The sequence below is a fragment of the Saccoglossus kowalevskii genome, chromosome 3, assembly GCF_978046115.1.
Source record: "Saccoglossus kowalevskii chromosome 3, keSacKowa6.1, whole genome shotgun sequence".
NCBI lineage: Eukaryota > Metazoa > Hemichordata > Enteropneusta > Harrimaniidae > Saccoglossus > Saccoglossus kowalevskii.
Genome location: NC_140643.1, coordinates 12,273,960 through 12,297,642, shown reverse-complemented (window position 1 = coordinate 12,297,642; position 23,683 = coordinate 12,273,960). Strand labels below are relative to the sequence as shown.

Here is a 23,683-nt window from a genome sequence, read left to right as displayed (position 1 = left end):
GGGCAGTCCAAAAACAGGGACTTATAGATTGACCTCTGTGTGTTCGTCTGTGTGTGCGTGCATTCAGACCTGTATCTTGAACATGCCTGGACCAATTACATTCAATCTTCACACATACATCATACATAATATTATACATATGCACATCAATTTGTTTCACAGTCTGATTCAAGATGACCGAATGGCGGCTTTTTTTGTACTGAAAAAAACATCAAAATCAAGCATTCCTTGACTGTTTACAGGTGGATTTTGTTCGAACTTGGTACATACATTGGACATTATATGACCTTGATGCACATATTTTTTTTCAAAATAAGATTCAAAATGGCCATTGGTGGCCATTTTGTTTTAATGAATGTGGGTCCAGTGCCATATCTCTATTCATTATACATCATCTTATAGATATACAGATATATTAGTTTGACTATCCGATTCAAAATGGCCGAATGACGGTCATTTTTGTACAGAAAAATCATCAAAATAAAGCATTTCCCAACTTTTTACAGATGGATTTTGTTTGAACCTGGTACAAACATTGGACATAATATGACCTTGATGCACATCCGACTGGCAGTTTTAATGAATGTCGTTCTTGTGCCATATCTCTGTCATGCTTTGACTGATTATGTTCAGATTTAAAAAAAATCAATATAGATCATCTCATAGATATACAGATGTATTGGTTTGACAATCCGATTCAAAATGGCCGAATGATGGTGATTTTTGTGCTAAAAAATCATCAAGAATTTCTGAATGAGTTTAGTTGTTTATGTATGGATTTTGTTCAAATTTGCTACATACATTGGACATTATGCATGTCATTTTTTGTTTTTCAGATAAGATTCAAAATGGCCGACTGGTGGCCATTTTGTTTTAATAAAGGCAATCCAGAGCCATATCTCTGACAGGCCTTGACTGATGTTAAAATTTTATATATATTCATTATACATCATGTCAAAGATATACAGATGTATTGGTTTGACAATCCCATTAAAAATAGTTGACCGGTAGTCATTTTCTTTTAATTAATGCTGCTCCAGAGCAATATCTCTTAAAGTACTTGTACTATATTATTATAAACAAAACTATATATCTTCATTTGATAACTAACAGGGACTGTGCCATGCATGGCTTGTTATATAACTTTTCCACCTTTCCAAGTGACATCTTCCAAAGTGAAGTATTGAATGTTGTAGGTGGACTTCATGACTTTTCAAACTTCACAAATGACTTTTCAGGCAACTTTTCCGCCTTCTAAAACAACATTGTAGACTGATCTTGTTACTTTTCAGGCTTTTCAAACTTTTCAAGTAACTTTTCTGCCTTCCAAAGCAGCTTCCCGCACTTTTTAGATTCCTTTTGAGGTAAATTTTTCGTCTTCTACGTCGATGCATCTAACTTTGCAGACTGCTAAATTTTGTGAACTCTGTGAACTTATCTTGCAACTTTAATGTTTTCAAAGCCTACAAGTTCAATGACTTGGCAGTCAACCTTTTCACCTTCTAAAACAACATTGCCAACATTGCCAACTGAAGTAACTTTTCTGGGTTTAAAAGTCTTTTCACACTTTGCAGACAGCTTTTTATGGGGTTGTTCCAAAGCAACTTTCTGAACTTTGCTACTAGTTTTCAAAAGTTAGTTCTGGAACGTTGCTTTGCTTTTATCTTTAAAATTGTTTTCTCAAATTTTACAAATGGCTTTCCGCCCTCAAAAGTAACCTTTAAAACTTTGCAAATTGTGCAATGTGATGTGTTTCAAGTGATGCAAATGGCTCATAATTTTTCACTTTTTCTGCATTACATAGCATTCATGACTTGACAGGTGAATTTCTGAATATTGTAAATAGCTTTCAGGACTACTCGGGAAACTTGTGTGCCTTCTAAAGTGACTTTTCTAACTTCAGGCAGTTTTGGTTACTTTTCGAGCAACTAAAGCAACTTTCAAAAGTTTGTATATAGTTTTTCACGACTTTTCAGACAACTTTTTTCATCCTTTTCAACTTCTTGAATGATGCAGATGGCTTACATGACTTTTCAGGAAACATTCCTACATGGCAAATTGACTCTCCGAACTTTGAAGTCAACTTTCGTTTCTTTTCAGGCAGATTTGTTGCTTTCCAAAGTGACTTTTTGATCTTTTCAGACTGCTTTGCAAATGGCTTACAGGGTTAACTATACCCTCTTTCATGTGACATTTTGAATGACACAAACTGCTTTCATTACTGCATTGCAAAGCAACTTTTTGAACTTTGAAGATGATTTTCTGTACTTATAATGCAACTTTGCTATCTATTTCTTGATACCAGTCGAATCATAAAGATATCATCCCCCTTTAATGGGATGACTCAAATTGACTAAAAAGTGCTCATTTAGCAACTACCGGTACATTTAGTTCCTTCTATCGTGTAAGCTCTATTGAAGAACTCACTTTCCTACCTGTCCATGTTACTTGATTGAGACTTATGAAATTGATGCCCAGGCTCGTCTAGTGATATGTACCAAAAGGTAGCTCATAGTTTCCAGGGCCATGCCTGGCAAGGGTCTAATATTTTGCTAAGCAACCATTGGGTCCATCCCCTCCTAAGAACTTATAGAATAGAGATCACCAACAATCCCCACAGGTGCTTTGCGTCTGATGCATGTAACAATTTTTTTTATTTTTGGGGTCAACTGGCTGGCAGTAGCAAGACTCACTTTGTCCAACTTGGAGAAATAGTGGTAGTTATTGGTGTGATGCCATAAACTATCTAAAAAGTTCACTGAGATGTTACAATTATCTTGTTCCCTCTATTTGAACATCAAAATTGACAACATATTTAGTATAGCTTAGGAGATCATCTCATAAGTATCCTTAGGGAAGTCAAATTCTTGCCTTCTTGGGGGGGGGGGGGTCAACTCGGCCTTCCTGTCACCCTCCAAGTCTTGTCCTGCCTGAGTAATAGTAAACAGACAATAAAATACAGTTTCAATATATATTTATCATTGTTGAATAATCAACAATGTTATAAAAAACCAAGCGAGATACAAAAAGTTGACCTTCAAAACAGTCACATACATGGCAGTAAACAACGTAAATGTGGTTGATTATTCATATCAAAAGTATGTGCAATATCAAATGACAAAATGATGATTAAAGTCGATTATTATCAACATTCCTAACATAATCAAGTGACATTTTTTTCAGTTCTTCCAGTAGAGTTAACACTCTCCTCAAAATCAACACTGAGGGCACTATACTACAATACGACACAAGGGCTCTGTCGAACTGATGGTTTTCGCTACATGAAAGCGGAAATGGCACTTTATTTTACACAAATTTACCACTCTACTACAGCAAGTGTAAATTAATAATACTATAATTGTTTCCTTGATAAGCATGTGATGTATTGCATGTTTACAATAGTTCAACAATGTTTTTGTTTATATAACAAACTAGCGTTCAAACTCAACGATTATTACAGAGTATATTAATAGTATATTTTATTTTACACAAAATCAAGTAATAGATAATTGTTGCACTATAATTGTAAACATCAATCACACACTACTTATGGGGAAACAATCATAATGTTATTCCTTTACACTCACTGTAAAAGTTATTGACTACGTCAAGTAGTTGTTTATCTCCGTTGCGGTGTTATTGGTAGTAATATTCTGATCTTGAGAATATTTGTAAACATGTAAACAAATTCAAATTTGTTCACAGAAGAGTACGTTACAATAACAGTAAACACACTACTGTAAAAAGACTAATTATTCACTGGGTTATAATTTAGCTTTTTTCACTGACTGGAAAATGCGCTAAATTAAAACCCAGTGATTATATAAAATTGAGCATAGAACACATTATCTAAATGATAAAACTGTGAATTTAAAACCCACTGAATATGCCTGAAATGCTAAATCAGTGAAAGTTAAACCCAGTGAAAATTAGTCATTTCACAATACTGTATTTAATTACCATACACTGGTAATTATCAAAATATTAGACTACAAATTGAATACTAATTATTAGTCTGATATAAATCATCTAATATTTTTTTTACAATATTTCATGAAAATTGTTAGATAATTGCGTTGCTAATTTCAGATAACATATTTTCCCAGCAAAACATTTCGAAAAATTTCTTTGTTAATTTTGAAAAAAAAATGGACTTAATTTTTTTAATTACCTGCAAGTCTATACATGTTTGTGTTGTGAAAGGTACCACATAGTTAATGATTCATTTACTTACTTACATGTTGTATAAATTTGAATAATAAAAAACCCTTTCATTAGGTTTTCACTATAGATGAATACGAAGCCATTACCCCCAGAGTTTGAGCAAAAATTTAGCATATCCCACAATAATATATTTCTATGTATTCAGGGACATACCATGCTTTGATTACAAATCATAAAGTTATATTGATTCAAGCATCAATATCACCAACTTTTGTTACACAGATATTCTGCAAAGCCACAAGTGTTTTGCTGAATAATTGATATCACTGATGGAAGTACACTCTTTGTTAGGTATGAATCAGCCAATCAGATGTTCTCCTGATTTATAATATGAAGGGTAATAAGATTAAGGCAAGTGTGTGATATGCGATGAAGTTCACATACGAATTGAAGAAGTCGTGCGAAATGTGATATGGTTACAACATAGCAAGTAAAATTAGTGAGCCTGTGAGAGAAATGTGTTTTTTTTTATCTCAGATCATTTTGGTAGTGACGTTGCTTATTTGCAAATCGTTAAATATGAGCGTTTTGTGTATTTAAAGGTAGCAGTAGTCTTGCTCATTTCTATATATGCTTTCAACGTTTCCAAGCACACACTGCATTCTGTAATACAATTAGTTAGAAGCATGTTCGATTGAAGTGTGCTGAATGAAATCTCTTTCAAACATTCGCAAATCGCTGGTTATGTAAATTGCATTCCATCATTTTTTTAAATTGTTGATAATATTCATGTCCATTTTGTTATAATTTAGATCTCACACACTTGAAATGTTAGCACCTTTTGGAATTTTGAAAAAAAAAATACTTTAATAGCTTTTCCATATTGTGTTAACAATGCTGTAATCAATAGACTTCACTAATATCTTGTCCAGGGACATGGTCATCAACTTGTTGCATGTCAGTATCATTACTGGCTATGCTCTCATCTTCCATTTCCTGTAAAACAATTTAGAATTAGCAATGAAACTGAACTTCTTCATTTCAACTCGCTTATACATGTATGCAATGTTTTTATAAACAACCGACCACCGATGTGCTCAACAGGAGTTGTACCTGATTGTGATGATAAAACTAATTTAAATATGAATGTTAAAATAACTTACTACATCACTCTCATTGTTGTCGTTTTCATCTTCATCTTCGTCCTCCTCCTCCTCATCATCTGTTTCTGCTTTGGATACCTGAGATAAAATCTCTTCTCCCTTTCAAGTGAAAGCAAGTTATTGTCAATTAAGGTGTTTGAAATTGAATTTTAAAGACCACTGATATCATTTGGCTGTATCCCTCAAACCTTACATATATCTTTCTTTCACTGATTTGGTGAAGTATTATGTTTGTCAGTTGTTTGTTCTTCTATTGTTTTCTTGGTTTTGGTGTAGAGATATTTCTACCACACCATTAAATAAAATCATCAAGAAGAGAAATATTTTATTCTCTCTATTTTAATGTGAATTTCTATAGAAACACAAATAAACGGAAAACTTGCATTTATATATTTTGCTAGATCATTCAAATATGATATAGATACACACTTGTCATTTTTCACTACTATCTAATAGAGCTATAATAAGGTAAATAAACAAACATGCTTATATTGAGGAAGGAGAATTGTTAATATACATATTCAGAAGCTAACAGACCTGTAAGTTTCTATTTTTCAGGTTTCCCAACCAGAACGCTTCATGGCATTTGTGTATAGTCAGCATATGCTTGACTCTGTACACAAAGCTCTCAAGACATTTCTTTAACGCTGGTACATGATTGGTGAGGGACACATCCTTCAGTACCTGCAATGTAATTACAAGAAAACATTCATACATCATCCAGGTTTGTAGAATATATATGGTATTAGGAAACAACAAAATTACCCTTTGATCGCCCAAGTCAGATTATATTTCATGATAAATGATATAAATAAAATTAACATTAATTTTTAGTTTGATTTTACCCTTTGTATGTAAAAGTCACCTTTCATAAAGTAGACATGCATCACAAATTTGATCAAAAACTATTTAGCACAAGACGATGAAAAATAGTGTGACATACAAAGTGTGACATATACAAAAGATTAATTTAAGACACACCTGAAACATATTCAGAATAGATTATGCAAATTGGATAATTATTCATAAAACAAACCTTGGTATGACTACACAAGTGTTGTAATGCTCTGGTACTTTGTTGTAAATTCTTCAGTAATCCCTGTACGTCTTCCCTATGGTGTCTGAATATGCTATCCAACATGGGCATACCTTGCCGTAAGAACACTTCTACAAACATTCTACCATACTGGGGAATAAAACACACACACATACATGTAGGTTATTACTACATACAACATTTCATGAAACTTATTCACGGTGATTGGCTATTTGAACATCTGAATTATGAACCATAGTTGTAGATTTTTCAATTCAAAATGGCTGCTGGAGTTGGGCTTATTTAAATGGAAAAAAATCACAAAGTCATTGTTGTCATGGAAACAAATTAAGGTATTCCTTTTTATTTGCTCTTTAGCTAAAAAAAAATTCCAGATTTCCTTTTTGATTTTAGTTGTCAATGAGTTCCTTAAACTGTGATCTTTTCTCCATGACTTAATGTGATAAAGAGAAACTAAATGTTGTAACTACCTTCAAAATAGATGTGAGATTAATCCGTGCATCAAATATTTTCAACAGATTAACTAGAACATGTAGCAGCCTAATAGCAACATTCCATCGAATAAGTCTCTGAATTCTGTCTTGTTCTGTATCCGAAGATTTACCAATTTTAAACTTTTTGACAGCATCTACTAATTCCATTAACATCAATCGATAATACGTACCATATGACGACCTGTATAACATCAATACATAATATAATCAGTGACAATGTTACTGTATTGTGTCGAGTAATTTGCATACATGTCTGGAACCTGTGAACACAGATTGGCTTATGTGACCACATGCTTTCCATGCGAACACAGATTGGCTTATGTGACCACATGCTTTCCATGCAAACACAGATTGGCCTATGTGACCACATGCTTTCCATGCAAACACAGATTGGCCTATGTGACCACATGCTTTCCATGCAAACACAGATTGGCTTATGTGACCACATGCTTTCCATGCGAACACAGATTGGCTTATGTGACAACATGCTTTCCATGCGAACACAGATTGGCTTATGTGACCACATGCTTTCCATGCAACACAGATTGGCTTATGTGACCACATGCTTTCCATGCAAACACAGATTGGCCTATGTGACCACATGCTTTCCATGCGAACACAGATTGGCTTATGTGACCACATGCTTTCCATGCAACACAGATTGGCCTATGTGACCACATGCTTTCCATGCAAACACAGATTGGCCTATGTGACCACATGCTTTCCATGCAAACACAGATTGGCCTATGTGACCACATGCTTTCCATGCAAACACAGATTGGCCTATGTGACCACATGCTTTCCATGCAAACACAGATTGGCCTATGTGACCACATGCTTTCCATGCAAACACAGATTGGCCTATGTGACCACATGCTTTCCATGCAAACACAGATTGGCCTATGTGACCACATGCTTTCCATGCAAACACAGATTGGCCTATGTGACCACATGCTTTCCATGCAACACAGATTGGCCTATGTGACCACATGCTTTCCATGCAAACACAGATTGGCCTATGTGACCACATGCTTTCCATGCAAACACAGATTGGCCTATGTGACCACATGCTTTCCATGCAACACAGATTGGCCTATGTGACCACATGCTTTCCATGCAACACAGATTGGCCTATGTGACCACATGCTTTCCATGCAACACAGATTGGCCTATGTGACCACATGCTTTCCATGCAAACACAGATTGGCCTATGTGACCACATGCTTTCCATGCAACACAGATTGGCCTATGTGACCACATGCTTTCCATGCAACACAGATTGGCCTATGTGACCACATGCTTTCCATGCAACACAGATTGGCCTATGTGACCACATGCTTTCCATGCAACACAGATTGGCCTATGTGACCACATGCTTTCCATGCAAACACAGATTGGCCTATGTGACCACATGCTTTCCATGCAAACACAGATTGGCCTATGTGACCACATGCTTTCCATGCAACACAGATTGGCCTATGTGACCACATGCTTTCCATGCAACACAGATTGGCCTATGTGACCACATGCTTTCCATGCAACACAGATTGGCTTATGTGACCACATGCTTTCCATGCAACACAGATTGGCTTATGTGACCACATGCTTTCCATGCAACACAGATTGGCCTATGTGACCACATGCTTTCCATGCAACACAGATTGGCCTATGTGACCACATGCTTTCCATGCAAACACAGATTGGCCTATGTGACCACATGCTTTCCATGCAACACAGATTGGCCTATGTGACCACATGCTTTCCATGCAAACACAGATTGGCCTATGTGACCACATGCTTTCCATGCAACACAGATTGGCCTATGTGACCACATGCTTTCCATGCAAACACAGATTGGCTTATTCGACCACATGCTTTCCATGCAACACAGATTGGCCTATGTGACCACATGCTTTCCATGCAACACAGATTGGCTTATGTGACCACATGCTTTCCATGCAAACACAGATTGGCCTATGTGACCACATGCTTTCCATGCGAACACAGATTGGCCTATGTGACCACATGCTTTCCATGCAACACAGATTGGCCTATGTGACCACATGCTTTCCATGCAACACAGATTGGCCTATGTGACCACATGCTTTCCATGCAAACACAGATTGGCCTATGTGACCACATGCTTTCCATGCAACACAGATTGGCCTATGTGACCACATGTTTTCCATGCAAACACAGATTGGCCTATGTGACCACATGCTTTCCATGCAAACACAGATTGGCCTATGTGACCACATGCTTTCCATGCAACACAGATTGGCCTATGTGACCACATGCTTTCCATGTGAACACAGATTGGCCTATGTGACCACATGCTTTCCATGCGACCAGTGATTGGCTTATTCGACCACATGCTTTCCATGCAAACACAGATTGGCCTATGTGACCACATGCTTTCCATGCAAACACAGATTGGCTTATGTGACCACATGCTTTCCATGCGAACACAGATTGGCCTATGTGACCACATGCTTTCCATGCAAACACAGATTGGCCTATGTGACCACATGCTTTCCATGCAAACACAGATTGGCCTATGTGACCACATGCTTTCCATGCGACCAGTGATTGGCTTATTCGACCACATGCTTTCCATGGAAACACAGATTGGCCTATGTGACCACATGCTTTCCATGCAAACACAGATTGGCTTATTCGACCACATGCTTTCCATGCAAACACAGATTGGCCTATGTGACCACATGCTTTCCATGCAAACACAGATTGGCCTATGTGACCACATGCTTTCCATGCGAACACAGATTGGCTTATTCGACCACATGCTTTCCATGCAAACACAGATTGGCCTATGTGACCACATGCTTTCCATGCAAACACAGATTGGCCTATGTGACCACATGCTTTCCATGCAAACACAGATTGGCCTATGTGACCACATGCTTTCCATGCGAACACAGCTTGGCTTATTCGACTACATGCTTTCCATGCAAACACAGATTGGCCTATGTGACCACATGCTTTCCATGCAAACACAGATTGGCCTATGTGACCACATGCTTTCCATGCAAACACAGATTGGCCTATGTGACCACATGCTTTCCATGCAAACACAGATTGGCCTATGTGACCACATGCTTTCCATGCAAACACAGATTGGCCTATGTGACCACATGCTTTCCATGCAAACACAGATTGGCCTATGTGACCACATGCTTTCCATGCAAACACAGATTGGCCTATGTGACCACATGCTTTCCATGCGAACACAGATTGGCTTATTCGACCACATGCTTTCCATGCAAACACAGATTGGCCTATGTGACCACATGCTTTCCATGCAAACACAGATTGGCCTATGTGACCACATGCTTTCCATGCAACACAGATTGGCCTATGTGACCACATGCTTTCCATGCAACACAGATTGGCTTATGTGACCACATGCTTTCCATGCAACACAGATTGGCTTATTCGACCACATGCTTTCCATGCAACACAGATTGGCTTATTCGACCACATGCTTTCCATGCAAACACAGATTGGCCTATGTGACCACATGCTTTCCATGCAAACACAGATTGGCCTATGTGACCACATGCTTTCCATGCAACACAGATTGGCCTATGTGACCACATGCTTTCCACGCAAACACAGATTGGCCTATGTGACCACATGCTTTCCATGCAAACACAGATTGGCCTATGTGACCACATGCTTTCCATGCAAACACAGATTGGCCTATGTGACCACATGCTTTCCATGCAACACAGATTGGCCTATGTGACCACATGTTTTCCATGCAAACACAGATTGGCCTATGTGACCACATGCTTTCCATGCAAACACAGATTGGCCTATGTGACCACATGCTTTCCATGCAACACAGATTGGCCTATGTGACCACATGCTTTCCATGTGAACACAGATTGGCCTATGTGACCACATGCTTTCCATGCGACCAGTGATTGGCTTATTCGACCACATGCTTTCCATGCAAACACAGATTGGCCTATGTGACCACATGCTTTCCATGCAACACAGATTGGCCTATGTGACCACATGCTTTCCACGCAAACACAGATTGGCCTATGTGACCACATGCTTTCCATGCAAACACAGATTGGCCTATGTGACCACATGCTTTCCATGCAAACACAGATTGGCCTATGTGACCACATGCTTTCCATGCAACACAGATTGGCCTATGTGACCACATGTTTTCCATGCAAACACAGATTGGCCTATGTGACCACATGCTTTCCATGCAAACACAGATTGGCCTATGTGACCACATGCTTTCCATGCAACACAGATTGGCCTATGTGACCACATGCTTTCCATGTGAACACAGATTGGCCTATGTGACCACATGCTTTCCATGCGACCAGTGATTGGCTTATTCGACCACATGCTTTCCATGCAAACACAGATTGGCCTATGTGACCACATGCTTTCCATGCAAACACAGATTGGCTTATGTGACCACATGCTTTCCATGCGAACACAGATTGGCCTATGTGACCACATGCTTTCCATGCAAACACAGATTGGCCTATGTGACCACATGCTTTCCATGCAAACACAGATTGGCCTATGTGACCACATGCTTTCCATGCGACCAGTGATTGGCTTATTCGACCACATGCTTTCCATGCAAACACAGATTGGCCTATGTGACCACATGCTTTCCATGCAAACACAGATTGGCCTATGTGACCACATGCTTTCCATGCAAACACAGATTGGCTTATTCGACCACATGCTTTCCATGCAAACACAGATTGGCCTATGTGACCACATGCTTTCCATGCAAACACAGATTGGCCTATGTGACCACATGCTTTCCATGCGAACACAGATTGGCTTATTCGACCACATGCTTTCCATGCAAACACAGATTGGCCTATGTGACCACATGCTTTCCATGCAAACACAGATTGGCCTATGTGACCACATGCTTTCCATGCAAACACAGATTGGCCTATGTGGCCACATGCTTTCCATGCGAACACAGATTGGCTTATTCGACCACATGCTTTCCATGCAAACACAGATTGGCCTATGTGACCACATGCTTTCCATGCAAACACAGATTGGCCTATGTGACCACATGCTTTCCATGCAAACACAGATTGGCCTATGTGACCACATGCTTTCCATGCAAACACAGATTGGCCTATGTGACCACATGCTTTCCATGCAAACACAGATTGGCCTATGTGACCACATGCTTTCCATGCAAACACAGATTGGCCTATGTGACCACATGCTTTCCATGCAAACACAGATTGGCCTATGTGACCACATGCTTTCCATGCGAACACAGATTGGCTTATTCGACCACATGCTTTCCATGCAAACACAGATTGGCCTATGTGACCACATGCTTTCCATGCAAACACAGATTGGCCTATGTGACCACATGCTTTCCATGCAACACAGATTGGCCTATGTGACCACATGCTTTCCATGCAACACAGATTGGCTTATGTGACCACATGCTTTCCATGCAACACAGATTGGCTTATTCGACCACATGCTTTCCATGCAAACACAGATTGGCCTATGTGACCACATGCTTTCCATGCAAACACAGATTGGCCTATGTGACCACATGCTTTCCATGCAAACACAGATTGGCCTATGTGACCACATGCTTTCCATGCAAACACAGATTGGCCTATGTGACCACATGCTTTCCATGCAAACACAGATTGGCCTATGTGACCACATGCTTTCCATGCAACACAGATTGGCCTATGTGACCACATGCTTTCCATGCAAACACAGATTGGCCTATGTGACCACATGCTTTCCATGCAACACAGATTGGCCTATGTGACCACATGCTTTCCATGCGAACACAGATTGGCTTATGTGACCACATGCTTTCCATGCAAACACAGATTGGTTTATGTGACCACATGCTTTCCATGCGAACACAGATTGGCTTATTCGACCACATGCTTTCCATGCAACACAGATTGGCCTATGTGACCACATGCTTTCCATGCGAACACAGATTGGCCTATGTGACCACATGCTTTCCATCCGAACACAGATTGGCTTATGTGACCACATGCTTTCCATGCAACACAGATTGGCCTATGTGACCACATGCTTTCCATGCAACACAGATTGGCCTATGTGACCACATGCTTTCCATGTGAACACAGATTGGCCTATGTGACCACATGCTTTCCATGCAACACAGATTGGCCTATGTGACCACATGCTTTCCATGCAACACAGATTGGCCTATGTGACCACATGCTTTCCATGCAAACACAGATTGGCCTATGTGACCACATGCTTTCCATGCGAACACAGATTGGCCTATGTTACCACATGCTTTCCATGCAACACAGATTGGCCTATGTGACCACATGCTTTCCATGCAACACAGATTGGCTTATGTGACCACATGCTTTCCATGCGAACACAGATTGGCTTATGTGACCACATGCTTTCCATGCGAACACAGATTGGCCTATGTGACCACATGCTTTCCATGCAACACAGATTGGCCTATGTGACCACATGCTTTCCATGCAAACACAGATTGGCCTATGTGACCACATGCTTTCCATGCAACACAGATTGGCCTATGTGACCACATGCTTTCCATGTGAACACAGATTGGTTTATGTGACCACATGCTTTCTATGTGAACACAGATTGGCCTATGTGACCACATGCTTTCCATGCAACACAGATTGGCCTATGTGACCACATGCTTTCCATGCAACACAGATTGGCCTATGTGACCACATGCTTTCCATGCAACACAGATTGGCCTATGTGACCACATGCTTTCCATGCAACACAGATTGGCCTATGTGACCACATGCTTTCCATGCAACACAGATTGGCCTATGTGACCACATGCTTTCCATGCAACACAGATTGGCCTATGTGACCACATGCTTTCCATGCAACACAGATTGGCCTATGTGACCACATGCTTTCCATGCAAACACAGATTGGCTTATGTGACCACATGCTTTCCATGCAAACACAGATTGGCCTATGTGACCACATGCTTTCCACGCAAACACAGATTGGCCTATGTGACCACATGCTTTCCATGCAAACACAGATTGGCCTATGTGACCACATGCTTTCCATGCAAACACAGATTGGCCTATGTGACCACATGCTTTCCATGCAACACAGATTGGCCTATGTGACCACATGCTTTCCATGCAAACACAGATTGGCCTATGTGACCACATGCTTTCCATGCAACACAGATTGGCCTATGTGACCACATGCTTTCCATGCAACACAGATTGGCTTATGTGACCACATGCTTTCCATGCAACACAGATTGGCCTATGTGACCACATGCTTTCCATGCAAACACAGATTGGCTTATGTGACCACATGCTTTCCATGCAAACACAGATTGGCCTATGTGACCACATGCTTTCCATGCAAACACAGATTGGCCTATGTGACCACATGCTTTCCATGCAAACACAGATTGGCCTATGTGACCACATGCTTTCCATGCGACCAGTGATTGGCTTATTCGACCACATGCTTTCCATGCAAACACAGATTGGCCTATGTGACCACATGCTTTCCATGCAAACACAGATTGGCCTATGTGACCACATGCTTTCCATGCAAACACAGATTGGCTTATTCGACCACATGCTTTCCATGCAAACACAGATTGGCCTATGTGACCACATGCTTTCCATGCAAACACAGATTGGCCTATGTGACCACATGCTTTCCATGCGAACACAGATTGGCTTATTCGACCACATGCTTTCCATGCAAACACAGATTGGCCTATGTGACCACATGCTTTCCATGCAAACACAGATTGGCCTATGTGACCACATGCTTTCCATGCAAACACAGATTGGCCTATGTGACCACATGCTTTCCATGCGAACACAGATTGGCTTATTCGACCACATGCTTTCCATGCAAACACAGATTGGCCTATGTGACCACATGCTTTCCATGCAAACACAGATTGGCCTATGTGACCACATGCTTTCCATGCAAACACAGATTGGCCTATGTGACCACATGCTTTCCATGCAAACACAGATTGGCCTATGTGACCACATGCTTTCCATGCAAACACAGATTGGCCTATGTGACCACATGCTTTCCATGCAAACACAGATTGGCCTATGTGACCACATGCTTTCCATGCAAACACAGATTGGCCTATGTGACCACATGCTTTCCATGCGAACACAGATTGGCTTATTCGACCACATGCTTTCCATGCAAACACAGATTGGCCTATGTGACCACATGCTTTCCATGCAAACACAGATTGGCCTATGTGACCACATGCTTTCCATGCAACACAGATTGGCCTATGTGACCACATGCTTTCCATGCAACACAGATTGGCTTATGTGACCACATGCTTTCCATGCAACACAGATTGGCTTATTCGACCACATGCTTTCCATGCAAACACAGATTGGCCTATGTGACCACATGCTTTCCATGCAAACACAGATTGGCCTATGTGACCACATGCTTTCCATGCAAACACAGATTGGCCTATGTGACCACATGCTTTCCATGCGAACACAGATTGGCTTATGTGACCACATGCTTTCCATGCAAACACAGATTGGTTTATGTGACCACATGCTTTCCATGCGAACACAGATTGGCTTATTCGACCACATGCTTTCCATGCAACACAGATTGGCCTATGTGACCACATGCTTTCCATGCGAACACAGATTGGCCTATGTGACCACATGCTTTCCATCCGAACACAGATTGGCTTATGTGACCACATGCTTTCCATGCAACACAGATTGGCCTATGTGACCACATGCTTTCCATGCAACACAGATTGGCCTATGTGACCACATGCTTTCCATGTGAACACAGATTGGCCTATGTGACCACATGCTTTCCATGCAACACAGATTGGCCTATGTGACCACATGCTTTCCATGCAACACAGATTGGCCTATGTGACCACATGCTTTCCATGCAAACACAGATTGGCCTATGTGACCACATGCTTTCCATGCAAACACAGATTGGCTTATGTGACCACATGCTTTCCATGCGAACACAGATTGGCTTATGTGACCACATGCTTTCCATGCGAACACAGATTGGCCTATGTGACCACATGCTTTCCATGCAACACAGATTGGCCTATGTGACCACATGCTTTCCATGCAAACACAGATTGGCCTATGTGACCACATGCTTTCCATGCAACACAGATTGGCCTATGTGACCACATGCTTTCCATGTGAACACAGATTGGTTTATGTGACCACATGCTTTCTATGTGAACACAGATTGGCCTATGTGACCACATGCTTTCCATGCAACACAGATTGGCCTATGTGACCACATGCTTTCCATGCAACACAGATTGGCCTATGTGACCACATGCTTTCCATGCAACACAGATTGGCCTATGTGACCACATGCTTTCCATGCAACACAGATTGGCCTATGTGACCACATGCTTTCCATGCAACACAGATTGGCCTATGTGACCACATGCTTTCCATGCAACACAGATTGGCCTATGTGACCACATGCTTTCCATGCAACACAGATTGGCCTATGTGACCACATGCTTTCCATGCAAACACAGATTGGCTTATGTGACCACATGCTTTCCATGCAAACACAGATTGGCCTATGTGACCACATGCTTTCCATGCAAACACAGATTGGCCTATGTGACCACATGCTTTCCATGCGAACACAGCTTGGCTTATTCGACTACATGCTTTCCATGCAAACACAGATTGGCCTATGTGACCACATGCTTTCCATGCAAACACAGATTGGCCTATGTGACCACATGCTTTCCATGCAAACACAGATTGGCCTATGTGACCACATGCTTTCCATGCAAACACAGATTGGCCTATGTGACCACATGCTTTCCATGCAAACACAGATTGGCCTATGTGACCACATGCTTTCCATGCAAACACAGATTGGCCTATGTGACCACATGCTTTCCATGCAAACACAGATTGGCCTATGTGACCACATGCTTTCCATGCGAACACAGATTGGCTTATTCGACCACATGCTTTCCATGCAAACACAGATTGGCCTATGTGACCACATGCTTTCCATGCAAACACAGATTGGCCTATGTGACCACATGCTTTCCATGCAACACAGATTGGCCTATGTGACCACATGCTTTCCATGCAACACAGATTGGCTTATGTGACCACATGCTTTCCATGCAACACAGATTGGCTTATTCGACCACATGCTTTCCATGCAACACAGATTGGCTTATTCGACCACATGCTTTCCATGCAAACACAGATTGGCCTATGTGACCACATGCTTTCCATGCAAACACAGATTGGCCTATGTGACCACATGCTTTCCATGCAACACAGATTGGCCTATGTGACCACATGCTTTCCACGCAAACACAGATTGGCCTATGTGACCACATGCTTTCCATGCAAACACAGATTGGCCTATGTGACCACATGCTTTCCATGCAAACACAGATTGGCCTATGTGACCACATGCTTTCCATGCAACACAGATTGGCCTATGTGACCACATGTTTTCCATGCAAACACAGATTGGCCTATGTGACCACATGCTTTCCATGCAAACACAGATTGGCCTATGTGACCACATGCTTTCCATGCAACACAGATTGGCCTATGTGACCACATGCTTTCCATGTGAACACAGATTGGCCTATGTGACCACATGCTTTCCATGCGACCAGTGATTGGCTTATTCGACCACATGCTTTCCATGCAAACACAGATTGGCCTATGTGACCACATGCTTTCCATGCAACACAGATTGGCCTATGTGACCACATGCTTTCCACGCAAACACAGATTGGCCTATGTGACCACATGCTTTCCATGCAAACACAGATTGGCCTATGTGACCACATGCTTTCCATGCAAACACAGATTGGCCTATGTGACCACATGCTTTCCATGCAACACAGATTGGCCTATGTGACCACATGTTTTCCATGCAAACACAGATTGGCCTATGTGACCACATGCTTTCCATGCAAACACAGATTGGCCTATGTGACCACATGCTTTCCATGCAACACAGATTGGCCTATGTGACCACATGCTTTCCATGTGAACACAGATTGGCCTATGTGACCACATGCTTTCCATGCGACCAGTGATTGGCTTATTCGACCACATGCTTTCCATGCAAACACAGATTGGCCTATGTGACCACATGCTTTCCATGCAAACACAGATTGGCTTATGTGACCACATGCTTTCCATGCGAACACAGATTGGCCTATGTGACCACATGCTTTCCATGCAAACACAGATTGGCCTATGTGACCACATGCTTTCCATGCAAACACAGATTGGCCTATGTGACCACATGCTTTCCATGCGACCAGTGATTGGCTTATTCGACCACATGCTTTCCATGCAAACACAGATTGGCCTATGTGACCACATGCTTTCCATGCAAACACAGATTGGCCTATGTGACCACATGCTTTCCATGCAAACACAGATTGGCTTATTCGACCACATGCTTTCCATGCAAACACAGATTGGCCTATGTGACCACATGCTTTCCATGCAAACACAGATTGGCCTATGTGACCACATGCTTTCCATGCGAACACAGATTGGCTTATTCGACCACATGCTTTCCATGCAAACACAGATTGGCCTATGTGACCACATGCTTTCCATGCAAACACAGATTGGCCTATGTGACCACATGCTTTCCATGCAAACACAGATTGGCCTATGTGGCCACATGCTTTCCATGCGAACACAGATTGGCTTATTCGACCACATGCTTTCCATGCAAACACAGATTGGCCTATGTGACCACATGCTTTCCATGCAAACACAGATTGGCCTATGTGACCACATGCTTTCCATGCAAACACAGATTGGCCTATGTGACCACATGCTTTCCATGCAAACACAGATTGGCCTATGTGACCACATGCTTTCCATGCAAACACAGATTGGCCTATGTGACCACATGCTTTCCATGCAAACACAGATTGGCCTATGTGACCACATGCTTTCCATGCAAACACAGATTGGCCTATGTGACCACATGCTTTCCATGCGAACACAGATTGGCTTATTCGACCACATGCTTTCCATGCAAACACAGATTGGCCTATGTGACCACATGCTTTCCATGCAAACACAGATTGGCCTATGTGACCACATGCTTTCCATGCAACACAGATTGGCCTATGTGACCACATGCTTTCCATGCAACACAGATTGGCTTATGTGACCACATGCTTTCCATGCAACACAGATTGGCTTATTCGACCACATGCTTTCCATGCAAACACAGATTGGCCTATGTGACCACATGCTTTCCATGCAAACACAGATTGGCCTATGTGACCACATGCTTTCCATGCAAACACAGATTGGCCTATGTGACCACATGCTTTCCATGCAAACACAGATTGGCCTATGTGACCACATGCTTTCCATGCAAACACAGATTGGCCTATGTGACCACATGCTTTCCATGCAACACAGATTGGCCTATGTGACCACATGCTTTCCATGCAAACACAGATTGGCCTATGTGACCACATGCTTTCCATGCAACACAGATTGGCCTATGTGACCACATGCTTTCCATGCGAACACAGATTGGCTTATGTGACCACATGCTTTCCATGCAAACACAGATTGGTTTATGTGACCACATGCTTTCCATGCGAACACAGATTGGCTTATTCGACCACATGCTTTCCATGCAACACAGATTGGCCTATGTGACCACATGCTTTCCATGCGAACACAGATTGGCCTATGTGACCACATGCTTTCCATCCGAACACAGATTGGCTTATGTGACCACATGCTTTCCATGCAACACAGATTGGCCTATGTGACCACATGCTTTCCATGCAACACAGATTGGCCTATGTGACCACATGCTTTCCATGTGAACACAGATTGGCCTATGTGACCACATGCTTTCCATGCAACACAGATTGGCCTATGTGACCACATGCTTTCCATGCAACACAGATTGGCCTATGTGACCACATGCTTTCCATGCAAACACAGATTGGCCTATGTGACCACATGCTTTCCATGCGAACACAGATTGGCCTATGTTACCACATGCTTTCCATGCAACACAGATTGGCCTATGTGACCACATGCTTTCCATGCAACACAGATTGGCTTATGTGACCACATGCTTTCCATGCGAACACAGATTGGCTTATGTGACCACATGCTTTCCATGCGAACACAGATTGGCCTATGTGACCACATGCTTTCCATGCAACACAGATTGGCCTATGTGACCACATGCTTTCCATGCAAACACAGATTGGCCTATGTGACCACATGCTTTCCATGCAACACAGATTGGCCTATGTGACCACATGCTTTCCATGTGAACACAGATTGGTTTATGTGACCACATGCTTTCTATGTGAACACAGATTGGCCTATGTGACCACATGCTTTCCATGCAACACAGATTGGCCTATGTGACCACATGCTTTCCATGCAACACAGATTGGCCTATGTGACCACATGCTTTCCATGCAACACAGATTGGCCTATGTGACCACATGCTTTCCATGCAACACAGATTGGCCTATGTGACCACATGCTTTCCATGCAACACAGATTGGCCTATGTGACCACATGCTTTCCATGCAACACAGATTGGCCTATGTGACCACATGCTTTCCATGCAACACAGATTGGCCTATGTGACCACATGCTTTCCATGCAAACACAGATTGGCTTATGTGACCACATGCTTTCCATGCAAACACAGATTGGCCTATGTGACCACATGCTTTCCACGCAAACACAGATTGGCCTATGTGACCACATGCTTTCCATGCAAACACAGATTGGCCTATGTGACCACATGCTTTCCATGCAAACACAGATTGGCCTATGTGACCACATGCTTTCCATGCAACACAGATTGGCCTATGTGACCACATGCTTTCCATGCAAACACAGATTGGCCTATGTGACCACATGCTTTCCATGCAACACAGATTGGCCTATGTGACCACATGCTTTCCATGCAACACAGATTGGCTTATGTGACCACATGCTTTCCATGCAACACAGATTGGCCTATGTGACCACATGCTTTCCATGCAAACACAGATTGGCTTATGTGACCACATGCTTTCCATGCAAACACAGATTGGCCTATGTGACCACATGCTTTCCATGCAAACACAGATTGGCCTATGTGACCACATGCTTTCCATGCAAACACAGATTGGCCTATGTGACCACATGCTTTCCATGCGACCAGTGATTGGCTTATTCGACCACATGCTTTCCATGCAAACACAGATTGGCCTATGTGACCACATGCTTTCCATGCAAACACAGATTGGCCTATGTGACCACATGCTTTCCATGCAAACACAGATTGGCTTATTCGACCACATGCTTTCCATGCAAACACAGATTGGCCTATGTGACCACATGCTTTCCATGCAAACACAGATTGGCCTATGTGACCACATGCTTTCCATGCGAACACAGATTGGCTTATTCGACCACATGCTTTCCATGCAAACACAGATTGGCCTATGTGACCACATGCTTTCCATGCAAACACAGATTGGCCTATGTGACCACATGCTTTCCATGCAAACACAGATTGGCCTATGTGACCACATGCTTTCCATGCGAACACAGATTGGCTTATTCGACCACATGCTTTCCATGCAAACACAGATTGGCCTATGTGACCACATGCTTTCCATGCAAACACAGATTGGCCTATGTGACCACATGCTTTCCATGCAAACACAGATTGGCCTATGTGACCACATGCTTTCCATGCAAACACAGATTGGCCTATGTGACCACATGCTTTCCATGCAAACACAGATTGGCCTATGTGACCACATGCTTTCCATGCAAACACAGATTGGCCTATGTGACCACATGCTTTCCATGCAAACACAGATTGGCCTATGTGACCACATGCTTTCCATGCGAACACAGATTGGCTTATTCGACCACATGCTTTCCATGCAAACACAGATTGGCCTATGTGACCACATGCTTTCCATGCAAACACAGATTGGCCTATGTGACCACATGCTTTCCATGCAACACAGATTGGCCTATGTGACCACATGCTTTCCATGCAACACAGATTGGCTTATGTGACCACATGCTTTCCATGCAACACAGATTGGCTTATTCGACCACATGCTTTCCATGCAAACACAGATTGGCCTATGTGACCACATGCTTTCCATGCAAACACAGATTGGCCTATGTGACCACATGCTTTCCATGCAAACACAGATTGGCCTATGTGACCACATGCTTTCCATGCGAACACAGATTGGCTTATGTGACCACATGCTTTCCATGCAAACACAGATTGGTTTATGTGACCACATGCTTTCCATGCGAACACAGATTGGCTTATTCGACCACATGCTTTCCATGCAACACAGATTGGCCTATGTGACCACATGCTTTCCATGCGAACACAGATTGGCCTATGTGACCACATGCTTTCCATCCGAACACAGATTGGCTTATGTGACCACATGCTTTCCATGCAACACAGATTGGCCTATGTGACCACATGCTTTCCATGCAACACAGATTGGCCTATGTGACCACATGCTTTCCATGTGAACACAGATTGGCCTATGTGACCACATGCTTTCCATGCAACACAGATTGGCCTATGTGACCACATGCTTTCCATGCAACACAGATTGGCCTATGTGACCACATGCTTTCCATGCAAACACAGATTGGCCTATGTGACCACATGCTTTCCATGCAAACACAGATTGGCTTATGTGACCACATGCTTTCCATGCGAACACAGATTGGCTTATGTGACCACATGCTTTCCATGCGAACACAGATTGGCCTATGTGACCACATGCTTTCCATGCAACACAGATTGGCCTATGTGACCACATGCTTTCCATGCAAACACAGATTGGCCTATGTGACCACATGCTTTCCATGCAACACAGATTGGCCTATGTGACCACATGCTTTCCATGTGAACACAGATTGGTTTATGTGACCACATGCTTTCTATGTGAACACAGATTGGCCTATGTGACCACATGCTTTCCATGCAACACAGATTGGCCTATGTGACCACATGCTTTCCATGCAACACAGATTGGCCTATGTGACCACATGCTTTCCATGCAACACAGATTGGCCTATGTGACCACATGCTTTCCATGCAACACAGATTGGCCTATGTGACCACATGCTTTCCATGCAACACAGATTGGCCTATGTGACCACATGCTTTCCATGCAACACAGATTGGCCTATGTGACCACATGCTTTCCATGCAACACAGATTGGCCTATGTGACCACATGCTTTCCATGCAAACACAGATTGGCTTATGTGACCACATGCTTTCCATGCAAACACAGATTGGCCTATGTGACCACATGCTTTCCACGCAAACACAGATTGGCCTATGTGACCACATGCTTTCCATGCAAACACAGATTGGCCTATGTGACCACATGCTTTCCATGCAAACACAGATTGGCCTATGTGACCACATGCTTTCCATGCAACACAGATTGGCCTATGTGACCACATGCTTTCCATGCAAACACAGATTGGCCTATGTGACCACATGCTTTCCATGCAACACAGATTGGCCTATGTGACCACATGCTTTCCATGCAACACAGATTGGCTTATGTGACCACATGCTTTCCATGCAACACAGATTGGCCTATGTGACCACATGCTTTCCATGCAAACACAGATTGGCTTATGTGACCACATGCTTTCCATGCAAACACAGATTGGCCTATGT

At 42.3% G+C, this 23,683-nt stretch overlaps 1 protein-coding gene across 1 annotated transcript in view; it reads right to left on the bottom strand.

The window, feature by feature from the left end:
* Nucleotides 1-4,960: 4,960 nt before the first annotated feature.
* Nucleotides 4,961-23,683, bottom strand: part of LOC102801474 (Fanconi anemia group D2 protein-like) — a 69,617-nt gene continuing 50,894 nt past the window's right edge. Inside the window, exons 36-40 of the mRNA XM_085497559.1 lie at nucleotides 6,855-7,059; nucleotides 6,364-6,513; nucleotides 5,865-6,011; nucleotides 5,328-5,426; nucleotides 4,961-5,160 (exon numbers count right to left, since the gene is read on the bottom strand). Of these exons, the coding sequence (XP_085353685.1) occupies nucleotides 5,068-5,160; nucleotides 5,328-5,426; nucleotides 5,865-6,011; nucleotides 6,364-6,513; nucleotides 6,855-7,059 (694 nt within the window). The 3' untranslated portion in view covers nucleotides 4,961-5,067. The remainder of the gene's footprint in view (nucleotides 5,161-5,327; nucleotides 5,427-5,864; nucleotides 6,012-6,363; nucleotides 6,514-6,854; nucleotides 7,060-23,683) is intronic.